Genomic DNA, 15,500 nt, shown 5'->3' with positions numbered 1-15,500 from the left:
TCCGTGTTTCTAAGTAACATGCTTAGTTGTTAAATTCTTGATTTTAAAAAAGAAGCTTTTTTAAATTTCATACATGGGACGATTTAGCTCTCTTCTAGCCTCTGTTCTACAACACTTCCCATTCTTCATTCTTCCAATATGGTTTTGTCAATTGGAGGTTAGATTACAGTGTGGTTGTACATAAATTCACAGCTATGTCATAAGCTATGATTATGTACCTTTTTGTAAAATTTATTGGGGTGACACTGGTTAATGAGGTCATAGGTTTCAAGTACACATTTCTGCTATATGACCTGTATATTACATTGTGTGCCCACCTCCCAAAGTCAAATCATCCTCTGTCACTGTATATTTGACCCCCTCCACCCCCTTCCCTCTGGTAACCACCATGCTGTGTCTGTGACTGAGGTCCAGTTTTATATCCCACATATGAGTGAAATCATATGGTTCTTACTGTTTTCTGACTGACTTATTTCGCTTAGCATGATCTCAAGGTCTTTCCATGTTGTGAATGGCAGTATTTCATCTCCTCTTACGGCTGAGTGGTGTTCCATTGCATGCATGTACCACCTCTTTATCCAGTCTTCTAGTGAAGGGGACACTGCTTGTCTCCATGTCTTAGCCACTGCGAATAGTGCTGCAGTGAACATAGGAATGCAAATATCTTTGCAAATAATTGTTTTAAAAGTTTTTGGGTACATACCCAGAAGAGGAATTGCTGGGTCATACGGTAACTCTATTCTTAATATTTTTAGGGCCTGCCATACTGCGTTCCACAGCGGCTGCACCAGTTTACATTCCCACCAGCAGTGGATGCTGATTTCTTTTCCTCCACAGGCTCCGCAACACTCGCTACTGTCTTGTGAACCACTGAGGTGGTACCTCGTTGCAGTTTTGATTTACATTTCCCTAATAGCTGGTGTCGTTGCACCTCTCTTCACATACCTGTTGGCCATCTGTATGTCTTTTCGGGAGTGGTGTCTGTCCAGGCCCTCTGTCCATTTTTTTTAATCGGATTGTTTGGTGTCGAGTTCTTTATATATTTTGGATATGAACCCCTTGTAGGAACTGCTTGCAAATACCTCCTATTCGGCTGCTTGCCTTTCTGTTTTGTCTGCAATTTTATTTTTTTGCTGTGCAGAAGCTTTTTAGGTGGATATAGTCCCATTCATTTATTTTTGCCTTTACTTCCCTTGCCTTTGAGGGCAAATTCATAAAATGTTCTCTAAGCCCACGGTCCGTAAGTTTAGTACCGATTTTTTCTATGTAATTTATTGTTTCAAATCTTATATGTAGGTCTGATCCATTTTGAAATAATTTTTGTATATGGGGAGAAATTGTCATTTAGTTTCAGTGTTTTGCATGTGACTTTCCAATTTTTCCAGCACCATTTTATTTATTTTTATTCTTGACCCCATTAGAGATATTTCCCCCACTTTGCCCCCCTGTACCCAGCACCTGCCCCCCCCCACCTTGGCCTCCACCAGACTGTTGTCTGTGTCCATGGGCTGTGCATATATGCATATGTGTTCTTTGGCTGATCTCTTCCAGCCCCTTCACCCCCCTTCCTCTGAGATCTATCAGTCTTTGGTCCTGTTTTGTTTGTCAATTTAGTTTGTTCATTAGATTCCACATTTAACTGAAATCATGGTATTTGTTTTTCCCTGACTGGCTTATTTCATTTACCATAATGTTCTCCATGTCCATCCATGCTGTCGCAAAGAGTAGAGTTCTTTTTTTACAGAATACTCTATTCCATTGTGTAAATATACCACATCTTTTTTATTCACTTGTCTACTGACGGGCACTTGGTTATTTACAACAGTCAAGGTCTGGAAACGTCCCTGCGCCATTTATTGAAGAGGCTTTCTTTTCTCCATTATGTGTTTTTGGAACCTTTGTGAAAAATTATTTGCCTATGTGTATACATGTGGTTTTATTTCTGGTCTTTTAATTCTGTTCCATTGGTCTGTGTGTCTGTATTTCTGCCAGTACCATGCTGTTTTGATTAGTGTAGCTCTGTAGTATAATTCGATGTCAGGTAGTGTGATACCTCTGGTTCGCCTTTTTTTTTTTTTTTTCCCCGATTTATCAGGATTGCTTTGGCTATTCAGGGTCTTTTGTTGGTTCCATACAAATCTAATGACTTTTTCTATTTTAAGTAAATGACATTGGGATTTTGGTGGGGATTGCATCAAATCTGTATATTGCCTAGGGGAATATGGCCATTTTAACTACATTGATTCTTCCAATCTATGAGCACAAAAGATGTTTCCATTTCGCTGTGCTTTTTTAATCTTTTAAAATAGTGCTTTATAGTTTCAGTATAGAGGTCCTTCACATCCTTTGTTAACCTTTTTGCTGCAATTGCAAAAGAAAATAGATTTTTAAAATTTCTTTTTCTGAAGTTCCATTGCTAGTGTATAGGAAAGCAGTGGATTTTTGAACATTGATTTTTGTATCCTGCAAGTTTGTTTGTTTCTAATAATTTTTTGGTGGAGATTTTAGGGTTTTCTATATACATAATCATGTCATCTGTGAAAAGTGACACTTTTACTTCTTCCTTCTCAATCTGGATGCTTTTTACTTCTCTTGTCTGATTGCTGTGGCTAGGACTCCCAGCCTATGTTGAACAAGAGCGGTGAGAGTGGGCATCCCTGTCTTGTTTCTGATTGTAGAGGAAAAGCTTTCAGTGTTTCATCACTGAGTACGATATTAGTGAGGGTTTGTCATTTTTGGCCTTTATTACGTTGAGGCACTTTTCCTTATATGCCTATTTTATGGAGTGTTTTAATATTACATTGATGTTGTATCTTATTAAATGCTTTCCCTGCATCTATTGATAAGATCATATGGTTGTCCCTTGTTTAGTTAATGTAGTGTATTACAGTGATCAACTTGCATATGTTGAACCATCCTTGTTCTTTTGGAATGAACCCGACTTGATCATGCTATATTTTTTAATGTGATGTTGTATTCAATTTGCTAGTATTTTGTTGAGGATTCTTGCATCTGTATGCATCAGATACTGGTAGTTTTCTTTTGTAATTTTCTTTTTATTTTTTAAAGATTTTGTTTATTTTTAGAGAGGGGAAGGAAGGGAGAGAGGGAGAGGAACATCAGTCACACACCCCCAACCGGGGACTGGCCTGCAACCCAGGCATGTGCCCTGACTGGGAACCTTCCAGTTGGAGGGCTGACGCCCAGACCACTGAGCCACACATCAGGGCTGTAGTTTTCTTCGTGTTTACCTTACCAGGTTTGGTATCTGTATTATGTTGGCCTCATAAAATGTGTTAGGAAGTGTTGCCTCTTTTTAAATTTTTTGGAAGACTTAGGGGACCGGTATCAAATCTTAATTAAATGTTGGGTAGAATTCACTAGTGAAGCCATCTGGTGCTGAACTTTTATTTTTTGGGAGGTTTTTAAATGGTGGTTTCATTTTTCTCACTGTTTTTGGGTCTTTTTAGATTTTCCAGTTCTCCATGATTCAGTCTAGGAAGGTTATATATTTCCAGGAGCTTACCCATTTCTCTAGGTTATTGAATTTGGGGACATAGTCTATTTATTTATTTACTTACTTATTTTTGTTAAAGATTTTATTTGCTTTTACAGGGAGGGGAAAAGAGGAAGACCGGGAGAGAAATATCAGTGTGAGAGAGAGATATGGTCAGTTGCCTCTCTCACGCCTCCAGCTTGGGACCTGGCCTGCAATCCAGGCCTGTACCCTGACTGGGAATTGAACCAGCAACCTGTCTGCAGGCTGGCGCTCAATCCACTGAGCCACCCCAGCCAGGGTGGTGACATATAGTCAGTCTTCTTTCACAGTATTCTAGTATGAGCCTTTGTACAATATATCTGTGATGTTTTGTGGTAACTTCTCTTTTATTTCTGATTTTGTTTATGAGTCTACCCAGGAGTTTGTCAATTTTATTAATCTTTTCAAAGAACCAGCTTTGTTGTATTAATTTCTGATATAGAGTAGTCCCTCTCTATATCACGGTTCACTTATCGCGGCCTCACTGTACTGTGGGATTTTAAAAAATATTGTATTTAATTATTGATTGTGGATTTTTCGCTCTATCACGGGATTTTGTGGTGTTGTATACGTATGTTGTTAAAGTGATGTAGGTTTAAGAGTGTAGAATAAATGTAAGGTTCCTACTTTCCGGGGGGGTCTAGAACGTAATACCCGCAATAAGTGAGGGGGAATACTGTATTCTTCTGTTCTCTATTTCATTCAGTCCTGCTCTGATTTTTATTACTTTTTTTATGCTGACTTTGGATTGGTTTTATTCTTCTTTTTCTAGATCTTTAAGACATAATGTGAGGTTGTTGGGATTTCTCATTTCTTGAGATAGGCTTCTAATGATATAAACTTCCCTCTTATTACTGCTGTGTATATACATATAAATATATTTAAAAACATATGGTGGCATGTTAAACACACAACTTTGTATCTGCTACTGTGATTAGTGTTGTTTTTTAAATTTTTAACAGGGTTACTTTTACTTTATTTGTTTTTAGAGAGAGGGGAAAGGAGAAAGAGGGAGAGAAACATCACTGTGTGGTTGCCTCTCACGCGCCCCCAACTGGGGACCTGATGTGCAACCTAGTCATGTGCCCTGACTGGGAATCGAACCAGCAACACTTGGTTTGCAGGCCGACGCTCAATCCACTGAGCCACAGCAGCCAGGGTCTGATTAGTGTTTTCTTAAGTCTTCAGTACATCCCTTCTCTGGATGGACTCCTCAGACCACTAAATTACACCTTCCATTCTCCCGCATGCTGGCTGAAGGCCTATATTCATCCTCGGATGAAAGTCACTTATTTCCTACTTGTTAAAGAATGAACTTGGGATAATAGCCTCACTGCAACTACCACCAGTACATCTTTTAAAAAGTCCCACCTAGAAGCTGGGGGACATGTAATCAGGCAAGGGAGATCTGCAGGATAAAGCAGTCTTCATCTGAGAGACGGACCACGCACTGGCTGACCTCGTCAGTGAACGAACACTCAGTTACATGTCCAAATTCCCACCAGGGATAGAGCATGTTATGTTTTGAACAGATTTAAACCTACATCCTTTCATTTTTGTTTTGCCTCGCTATGCTGCATCTACATAAAAGCAAAGCAATTCCCTGATTTATAATTAATTCATCCGTTAAATAAATTGGGTTTCGGGACCTCAGAATTACTGGGCCTCGTTCGTCTTCCTTGAGTCTCTTAAGTCAAAACAGAAAGATAAATGATAACACCAGTTTTTATTAATAACCTTGGAACAAATCGGTGAACAATTCCTCACTCACAGAACACTACAATTTTGGAGGAGCTTTCGCATATACCAGTCAGACCCCCACAACAGCCCTGTGAGGTAGGCAGGGTTGCTATGGTTTTCCTAGCGGGGTGAACAAGGCTCAGGGGTGACGTGAGGGCAACAGCTGGTCGGTGAGGGAGCCAGGACCAGAGCCGAGGCCTTCTGACGTGCTGCCTCCCTGCGAACATGCAAGTACAGCGGTCCCTCTCTGGATCGCAGTTCACTCCGCGGCCTCGCTGTATCGCGGGTTTTTAAAAAATATTATTATTACTGATCGCGGGAGTTTGCGGTGCTGTATACGTATGTCGTTAAAGCGATGTAGGTTTCAGAGTGTAGAATAAATGTAAGGTTCCTACTTCGCGGGGGTTCTGGAACGTAATACCCGTGGTAAGTGAGAGAATACTGTCATGATACCCTAGGCTGTACAGAATGAGCATTTCTCTCCGATGGTGCTGATCAGATCTGCTGGGAGTTTACCACCTTTTCCTAACATCCCCAAACACACCAATTATCATGAGATGTTTCTTCCTCGTTACTGGACTCTTTCTCAGTTGTATCAGGCACCGTCCTAGATGAAACTTAACTTGGGTTTGAAATTTTGAGGATCTTCAAAGAGCAAAATTTATTTTAGAAAATTCTGCAAAAGTACTCCTACGCTGGACATGTCAAACTTAAACAAAAAGTGCACAAACCTGCTTATGTGTTTGGAAGCTTTGAAATCTTTCCCAGGGAGGTGTTTGGATGGGTATACATGGGCAAGAGGGAAAGGCGCATGGTGACATCCCTGGGAAACCTACGCAGAGTGCCTGGAAGTGCAGTTTGCGTCACACTGACTTGTTCCCGTGGCTGGGCCTCCAGAGCAAGGAGAACCGGCGGGAAGCTTTCAGGCATGATCCCGTCTTCATTGTGACACCCTCAAGTGACACGCTAGAACAGCGGTCTGAATTTTCCCAAGAGGAGGGTTCAAGCAGTAGTGATCAAAGCGTACATGCATTTGGTAAAAAGGGGGAAAAAAACCAGTTGCTCTTTAGTGGTTTTGCCTCGGTCTAGTGTAAATATACATATCAAGGCAGATTTTAAGCGTCATCTGTGTGAAATTCAGCAACGTGACATACGGTGGAGTTGTCAACTTGGAATATAAGACTGAACTGAATATAACTGACCCCCAACTGCCTGTCACAAGCAAAGTAACATGCTAGGGGCATCAAAGGTGAGGGATAAGACTCGGCTGCTCTGGTCTGGAGGCAGAAAGCAAATAGAAACGTTCACCGGAAAGTGAGCTGTGGAACAGCAGCCACGTCACGTAGGCTTTAAAAATATGCAAAAGACACCAAGGGGTGTTAATCAGGAATGACATTTTAAAAATTCCAGTTTTGGCCTTTTACATTTTAGAGCAATGGGGAGGAACTTACCCCTTTGAGTGCCATGTGTAATTCCAAATTTGGGTCAACAGGAGAAAAAATTATATCAATATATAACCTGAGGTAGAAAAAAAGAAAAAAAACAAAATACGAATGATTGCATTGTTATTGGCATTTATAACCATCGAAACAAAAGTTGCCAGGAGCAGCACTGGCACTTCTGGGAAAATTTGTCAGCATTGCTCACAGTGACGCTGGCACTCGAAGGGTTAAGCCTATGGGGGAGGAGACCAAGCAGAAAGCGAATGGGACCTAGAAATGGGGCAGAGGGAACACCAAGAAACAACGTAGATACATTCAAAATTGGATTTAGAATCCCTCTAAAACCATCCTTTCCAAAAATGTCTCCAAAACTGAGACATTTGGTTCCAAACGCTGGTGGCAAATAAAAGTGACTGTTTTACCTTACAAAAGGAAATAGGAATTCAATGTTGATTAGCAATGATGCTAATCATGATTAGCATGATTAATCATGATTAGTCCACTGATCAGGCTGCGGACACTGAAACTTCGGTGCCCTCAGTGACGCAGCAGAAAACTTTCCAAAAACAGACCTGCCGTACGTAGTAGGGCTCCAGTTAGTGCAACTATGAAGAAACAAGTGCTCAACTTTTTGTGCTTGAAGCCTCATGAAAAAAAACATTGGCAGCCTTCCTTAAAGAAATCTTAACAGTTTACAGGAATATGAAAAGTATTGCAGCTACCTCAGTTTCGTAAGATCAAACCTGAGATCTAGAATGTTGTAGTCCAGTGTATCGCGCTCCAAAGCAACTACGCACGTGAAATGCACGCAGATTGCATTCCTTACACTGTGTATTGTCATCTTCGTATTTTCTCTTCAACGCGTTTGATTTGTTGGCCGTGTTCTGTGCTGAAACCATGTTGGCGGTACTAAGAATATTTTGGGGCCCATTCATTGAAGGATTAATCAGAACACGCTGACTTGCAGTTGTCACAGGAACTGTAAACAGAGGAGAAAACACCCCCAAGCTGTGAATGACCCAGGATCAGAACCATGGTAAAAATGCTTCAACAGAGCTGAGCGTAATTAATAATTGTAATAGCGTGAAGGGCAGCTACATCCTAAAAGAAACGCATGTATTATGCTGCATTAAAAGTTGAATTAAATTTTTAAGTGCTTAAATTAGTATGAGGTTAAAGGAGTTGTTAAAGTTTTTTAACTACCTAAAATTTAACTTAGTACTTAAGTCATGGGAAGCAGTGCACTGGATTCATGGCACACACTGAAGGCGCACATATGTTCAAGGTAAGGAGTCATGCTTCCCTGATGGGCCAGTATTTTATATGTGTAGCTCACCGCATGTGGTTCAGTTGCGGATGTGAACCTAGACACGCTGCCCCAAGTGCGTGGCCCCGAAGATGCCTTAGATCTGTGGGCCCTAACTTAGTTTACTTCACAGGGCTTTTGAGGATCTAATGATCACACTGTATACTCTCCTTCCCCCCAAACGGTACATAGATCTAAAATCTCATACAATTTTAGTGGACTCATACACCCCCTCTGAAGATATGCAGCATTCCTGCCACCTTCCTGTTATGATATTAAAACTTAACTCTTGCTATAGGAACACAGACTGTTTTATAATCACACAGAAAAAATATTTTTAAAGAACCACTTACCCCCCTCCCCCCGCATATGACATTACCTGGTTCGACAGGTGTGGCTTGAGAAGGTGGGACCTGCACCGTAAGTCTTTGGCTTGTCACTGACACAGGAGGTGTAACTTTATTTGGGACAGACACTGTTTGTGGGGTTGCTGTAGCTGGAATTAATAGACTGTATTAGTTACGTGACTTAGTATACACGTTCATATTCTGCCCCCCTAAGCTTACCAGAAATGACCTTCAAAGCACAGGAAACGAATAGAAGGTGAGAAAAATCATTAGAGACATAAGAGTGAAGTAACTTCCAGAGTGTTTACAAGCTCAGTAGTTCAGATGCTAAAAGTTTTGGACAGTGTAGTAAAGAATGTGGGCTCTGGCCCTGGCCGGGTGGCTCCGTGGGTTGGAGCGTCATCCTGTACACTTAAAAGAAAAAAAAAAATTGTGGGTTTGATTCCCCAGTCAGCGCGTGTGGGAGGCAAGTGATCGATGTTTCTAACAAAAACCAATAAACATATCCTTGGGTGAGGATTAAAAATAAAAGGATATAGGCTTGTGTTTGAATTCAGGCTTGTATCACCTACCAGCCAGTTATTGGATCTTTTTGTACTGCTGTTTTCTCATCTGTCAAATGGGGGCAACAGTACCTATTTCATAGGATTCTTGTGGGAATGAAACACAAAAATGCAGGTAAAGCTCTTCAAACAGCTACTGGCACTGAATTTTAGTGCCAGGAAATCATAAAGGTGAGTGTCTAAAGAAGCAGAATAAAGACCCGAGTTTTCTATTAATTGCCCTATGTGGCATTTTTAATCTTTGTCATTTGCTGGGAATTAGATGATCTCTACTATAACATGCATGTAACAAAAGCCTATCAAATATAGCTGTTGGGGTCCCCAGGTGGGCACAATATTCTTTGTCTATATCTAGGTTTTCTTTCAGTATAAAGGGATCTTGGAGATAGCCTAGTCCAACCCCCCTCATTTTAATTCTACCCTTTATTCCAAGGTGACATTCAAATGCCACCCCATTGTGTAAACTTTTTGATTTGTTCAGGAGTAGCTGCCTGCCTCTGAAATTCCCTTAATACAATGTAGGAGCCTTATTATTAATGTGTTCTATTGTTCACTAAATTACAAGCCTAGGCTGACGTTTTTTACTCTTGTGATCACATGGCTTTTGTGCCCTGCTTCTAAAAGGGCACTCAACAAATGTTTGCTTAATGAGTGAATTTTGCAAGACTGAAAGACTCAGCATGGATACCAGTGTCACAGGTCTCTCGAAAATGCATTTTCAGAAAACATGTATGTTCCTAGTTTTTCCTTTGGGGATGCACGCTTTCTGTACACCTTTATCCCAGGAACAAGGAGTCCTCCCAGGGATAGTTACTGAAAAAAACCAAACAACAAAAAACTACAACCGTCATTGAAAAAAAGCCTACAACTCTCATCCTGTCCAGGTACAAAGGAGAAGAGAGCCTAAACAGGGGTACAAAGGCCAAAGGTACCCAGAAATTTGGGTTCTAGTGCCTTCTCTCCTAAACCCAGGAAGCAAGAGCTTCCTCTAACATGTCTCCATCCCTAGGCAAGTTTTCTCATGTATTAAGGAGCGGTCCAAAGGATTGGGTGAAGCTTCATGAAGAAATCAATATAAGTATTTTATTTGGTCAAGAAAATTCACAGTAGGTAGGTGTTTTCCTGGCTATTGCTATAAGAAATTATTAACATGTGGGTAAGTATGGGGTGTAGGCTTTAAAATTCAACAGAGTAGATGCTTGGGTCTTCAGCGTTATAAAACTCATTGAAAAATTTTTTAAAGTTAAAAAACTGTACCTTTAATAGTTTTTAGCAGCTCCCTCAACTGTGAATTTAAAAAGTGCAACACCTACCTCTAACTAGGAACACTACACTGCTGATCTCAGCAAAAAGGCTGAGAAGCGATCTCACTAGGAATAAAAATCACAACTGATAACTAAAATTGGTTAACTTGCCAACGTGTGATTACCACAGCCTAGACTTTAAAAAAGTTTGGTATTCACTTAATATGAGTCCACAGATAAACAGTTTATGACCAAAAAGTTACATGAATTATACATGCAAATTTCTGTCCACAAAGGTCACATGCAGGTAAGTAGAAGTGTGTAAGTAATAATATACCAGGCTAGTGTGAAAATGCTGAAATGTACATTCCCATCTTGGGAATATGAAGTGATTATCTACGCACCTGAAAAATCAAATGCCACTTACACCAGAGCTCTGTGACATCTACAGGACTCAGCTATAAGCAATAGGGACCAAAAAAGAAAACAATGTTGATCAAAGAGAAGGGAATTGTTTTCTGAGAATATTGGACTGTGAAAGAAATCTAGCAAGGACAAAAACAATAATCAGGAAATCTAACTCTATTTTTATATTTTTATTACCTAAACAATGACATTAAAAAGATAGAAATAATGGTTTCTAAATACCATTCTCCATTAAAAGGAACCAGAGCTCTTTGGACAGATGGCTGGTTCTAGGATTGAGGTTGAAAATACAGATGAGCTTGGAACATCTTGTGCCAGAAAGCGAGAAATGCTCAAAGAACAATGGAGACAGATGAGCACAGATGAAGAGGCCAATATAGGACAATCAACAGTACTTTTGAAAAGGTTAGTATTGAAAACAGAATGATTTGTTTCTCTGCTATCCTTAAGCTTTCTGTACATTTTCTTAACTTTCCCTTTGTAACAGAACCCCTGGGCTGCTCCGATTGAAACAGAACCCACAGGCTGTTTAGTTAGGGGCCCGATTGCCCGCCGCCAGAATTATAACTCTGAATACCAGAGTCTGGTGAAAAGAAAAAGAATTGTTTATTTGCACATGGTTCTGCCTCCCCCTCCCAGACCTGGCCAGTCTTAGGAAAGTCAGAACACCGTTTCCCTACTTCCTAGGCACAGTTCAGCTTTACCAGTAGCTGCCAATCACTCAGTTCTGACTGGGGAGGTCCTTTCTGTGCTGTGGTGCCCTCCAGCTCTCAATGCAGGGCCGCCTGGATTCTCAGCCTCCTTGTAAACTGCCTTCTTCCTGTAAACCTCGGGGATCTCCTCTCCTTCTCCAAGCAGCCTGGCAAGAGCCTCTTCTTAAAGCAGCCTGGAGACCCCTTCTCCAAGCCACATGGAGGGAGCCCACAAGAGCCAGAGAGTGAGGGCGTGAGGGCCAGAGAGAGCCTGAGAGAGAGAGCCTCCTAGAGCCAGAGCCAGCCCAAAATCTCCGCAGCTCCTCTCTCTCCCTCCCTGCCTCCTCTCCCTCTCCCACTGCGTCCTCTCAAGCAGTGGGTGTTGCAAACAGTTCTGACCATTCACAGACCCCTAGGTAGGCTCTGTCTCCTTCTTCCTTACCAGCCCCCAGTCCAAGGTCCCTCCCATCTTCCTGAGTCTTGGAAATAAAGCGGATCTTTGCAACAATGTATCCAGCCACTAGCTCCAGGCATGCAAGGGCATCCTGAAAGCTGCTTCCTGCTGCCTATCTCCCAGCCGAAAACTCTGGGGTTTGTTTTTGGTCTCCCCTGTTTCTGTAACACCTTGACTGCGTTCTCTTGCCAATTCATTCAAAAATTTCTTTATAATGTCTGATTCTAAGGTGGCTCCTGCCATGAGTATGTGTGGCAACTTTGTAGAGAAAGCAGGAAGAACACAGCTTGAACTCCTGTTTTTCATATTGTAGTTTATACCAACAAGGCTGGGTAATGTCCAAACGTAGACTCACTTAGGATCAGATATTCCTCGTGACTTTCTCATTTTGAAATCTCGTGAAATATATGTCTATAGCTTTACTAGAGGATGAGTAAACACTGATGCTGGCCACATACATCCGGGAACGTCTGACTCACCTTTTGACTTGGATTATAGTTCAAAATCAAGTGCTGAGGCACTCCTTGACCCGCCAGAAAAGGCACTTCCCTTTCCCACTTACCTACAGTAGGAATGGTAGGTCTGCTACGAATAGCACCAACACTTGGCAATGGAATTCGTCTTCCTTGGTTAGGTCCCTAGGGGATGAAACAAACAAGTTTTCACGTTCGTCAGATGTGACACCTAAACTTAGCAGGAATGAAGTTTCGATTGTTGATGTGAATTATCGATGGGTACCCCATGGCAAGAATGTCCTGTTTTTGTGCTTCCAGTGTTCTATATCTAACATTAAAACTAGGGTTTTCATAAGTGGATATGAGTATATACATATGTACATATATGTAATTTTATATAGTATTTGGCTTAAGGTAGAGTGTTTTTTTAGGATAACAATTAAATTCCTTATCATTTTAGACATTTTTATTTTTTTATTTATTTTATGAATTTATTTACTTATTTATTTATTTTTAGAGAGGGGGAAAGGAGGAAGAGAGGGAGAGAAACATCGCTGTGTGGTTGCCTTTCACGTGCCCCCAACAGGGAACCTGACGTGCAGCCTAGTAATGTGCCCTGACTGGGAATCGAACCAGCGACACTTGGTTCGCAGGCTGACGCTCAATCCACTGAGCCACAGCAACCAGGAAATTCCTTATCATTTTAAATGTTAAGTAATCAACATCTTAACCCCCTCAGATAAACCGTCCAATAGTGGAATTTCAGACATCAAATGCAGCCCCATGTGAGTACTTTTTCAGTGGTGGGGGAGCCTTAGCTTGTATTTCAGAAAGCAAGTCCAGTTCATGATGGTGTATAATTTACTCTGTTACGGGGCTTCGCTAAAAAAACTGGTATAGTAGCAAGATTGGTATTTATGAGACTTGAGAATCAGTCCTAGCTTTGGTACTAACTCAATGGATAACTTTAGGCTCAGTTTCCTGATGTGAAAAATAAGTGTTGTGTTAGATGAACATTAAAATCTCTTTCAGCTCTAAAAATCTTATATTTTATAACAGCTAAAACACATGGTATTTTCTTTAAAAAAAGATTTTATTAATTTTTTTTTAGAGAGACGGGAAGGGAGAGAAACATCAAGGTGTAGTTGCCTGTCACACGCCCCCAACTGGGGGTCTGGACCACAACCCAGGCCTGTGCCCTGACTGGGAATCGAACCAGCAACCCTTTGGTTCACAGGCTGGCACTCAATCCACTGACCCACACTAGCCAGGGCTAAAATACATGTTATTTTCAAAGCTGTAGATTTCATTTTTTTAATATTTTATTTATTTTTAAAGAGGGAAAAGGAGGGAGAAAAACAGGGAGAGAAACATCAGTGAGTTGCCCCTTGCACGCCCCCAACTGTAGACCTGGGCAGCAACCCAGGCATGTGCCCTGACTGGGAATCGAACCAGCAACCCTTTGGTTCACAGGCCAGCGCTCAGCCCACACCAGCCAGGGCCAAAGGAGTCAATTTTTAAAAATCCTAGTAAATTACCTTAGCTTTTAATTTACCACACTATATACAGACACTTGCCTTTTACAAATTGCCCTAACACATCTCAAGTTTTCAAAAAGCTAAATTGACCAAAAATTTTTACCTTTTTAATTAAGAACTCCAGGCTATAGTTTGTAGCTGTTAAGTAGTGTCTGTCAAGTGGCAGTCTGGGTCTTGCATATGGCTTAATCAGAGGTAAAGGGGTTTGATTTTTCTGCCTTGCGATATCCAATAAAAACTAAAAACAAAACGTTGTTATTAGACCTACAATGAAAAAACTATATGTAAAATGAACTTTACTTTTTAAAAAGATTTTTAAAATTTATTTTTAGAGGGAGGGGGAAGGAGGGAGAAAGGGAGAGAAACACCAGTGTGTGGTTGCCTCTCGTGTGTCCCCAGTTGGGGACCTGGCCCCACAACCCAGGCATGTGCCCTGACTGGGCATTGAACCTGCGACCCTTTGGTTTGCAAGCTGGCGCTCAATCCACTGAGCCACACCAGCCAGGGCTGTAAAATGAACTTTAAATAAAAGTTTGCTCACATCTGTTGGGGGAGGAGAGGTGAAAGATCGGTTAGCACGACATTGGATTGCCAGTCTCACATCATCTGCATCAACATTAGGTTTGTTGGCATGGCTCGAATAAATTTTTGCGTCATCCAGAATTGTAGTCACATATCCTTTAAGAACAAAACATAATTTTCTTACATATATGAAAATAGCTTGCTATTTATGGCCACTTACTTTCTAGAAAGTTCATGCATTTCGGTTTTAATATCTAATTGTGCTATCTGTATGATAAACTTAAAAATATATATCAGAGTATAAATACTATTTTCCCCTTTCTTGAGCGCCTTTCTACTGCTTTAGGCTGAATTGTATGCTACTAAGCGCTAAAGTAATTTAGTTGAAAATGTTCTTAACAGGAAAGGAATCTTTCCAAATTCACGAGTTAGGCCGATTTTTTTGTGTTTTGTTAACTTACGGAAGGCAAATTTCAACATTTGGTTTATAATCCTTGGTTCATACTCCTCAATTCCCACATCTTTCAGGATCTGTACCATTACCTGTGGATTGAAATAAAAAAAACAAAAAACAAAAAACAACAACGCCAGATGTACAAGCTAGATATTAGGAATCCATACGGGACCCGAGTCAATGTTTCTATTTATGATACGAGGGCCCCTTCTCTGGGTTGCAAACTTGTACTTATCCTTACCTCCCGCAGTGAGTGCCGGGAACACAACAAATGCCGTCGTGCCCCCTTGGCTGAGAACCTTTATTATTTGTTTATTTATTCACTTGGCGGAGGGCGGCGCAAAGAGAGAAAACAAGGGACCAGGCGGAGGTAAGGTGGCTACCGCTGGTTGTCCTCTTCGGATGTGATGGCGAAAGTTAGTGTGAAGATTGCGGACGGGAGAGTCAGGGTTCGCAGGTCCCGCGGAAGGACCAAGCGGCTGGGACCCGAGGTCCCGGAGCAGAGGCCGGCCCGCTGGCCTACGCACTCCGGCGGGGCTGCCGGGAGGGCGGGGGCGCACCCCGGAGCCCCATACCCGCCCCCCCGCCCCCCGTCCCACTTCTTCGGGGACGCGCATCTTGGGCCGAAGCCAGCACGCGACACCATTCTCAGGCCGTCCGCCCGGGCCCGCCTCCGCGGTTCCTGGCCGCGCCGAGCTTCGTGCCCGCCTGTCAGCGGCCGGACTTACCCACGCGTCCCTCAGAGCGCTGTCGGGCAGCTCTATGTCGTCGAACTCCAT

At 41.8% G+C, this 15,500-nt stretch overlaps 1 protein-coding gene across 1 annotated transcript; it reads right to left on the bottom strand.

The window, feature by feature from the left end:
* Nucleotides 1–7,214: 7,214 nt before the first annotated feature.
* TAF9B (TATA-box binding protein associated factor 9b) lies at nt 7,215–15,500 on the bottom strand. The gene is made up of 7 exons (XM_090265221.1): nt 15,105–15,500; nt 14,729–14,810; nt 14,287–14,423; nt 13,849–13,983; nt 12,315–12,390; nt 8,406–8,516; nt 7,215–7,699 (listed from the first exon to the last, which is right to left on the bottom strand). The coding sequence occupies exons 1-7, from the start codon at nt 15,498–15,500 to the stop codon at nt 7,458–7,460; spliced, it is 1,179 nt and encodes a 392-aa protein (XP_090121347.1). The 3' UTR covers nt 7,215–7,457.

This window comes from Furipterus horrens, unplaced genomic scaffold (genome assembly GCF_987537825.1).
Source record: "Furipterus horrens unplaced genomic scaffold, mFurHor1.1.pri manual_scaffold_17, whole genome shotgun sequence".
Taxonomy (NCBI): Eukaryota; Metazoa; Chordata; class Mammalia; order Chiroptera; family Furipteridae; genus Furipterus; species Furipterus horrens.
This window is presented reverse-complemented; position numbering and strand designations above follow the sequence as displayed.

Bases quoted from the DNA above. Each gene is read 5' to 3' on its own strand.
- TAF9B (XM_090265221.1), bottom strand. From the start codon at position 15,500: ATGGAGTTCGACGACATAGAGCTGCCCGACAGCGCTCTGAGGGACGCG. The intron at 13,984-14,286 runs GTGAGCAAACTT...TTTTGTTTTTAG, and splicing joins CCTCTCCTCCCCCAACAGAT to TTTTTATTGGATATCGCAAG. The intron at 7,700-8,405 runs GTAATGTCATAT...CTCTGTTTACAG, and splicing joins AGCCACACCTGTCGAACCAG to TTCCTGTGACAACTGCAAGT.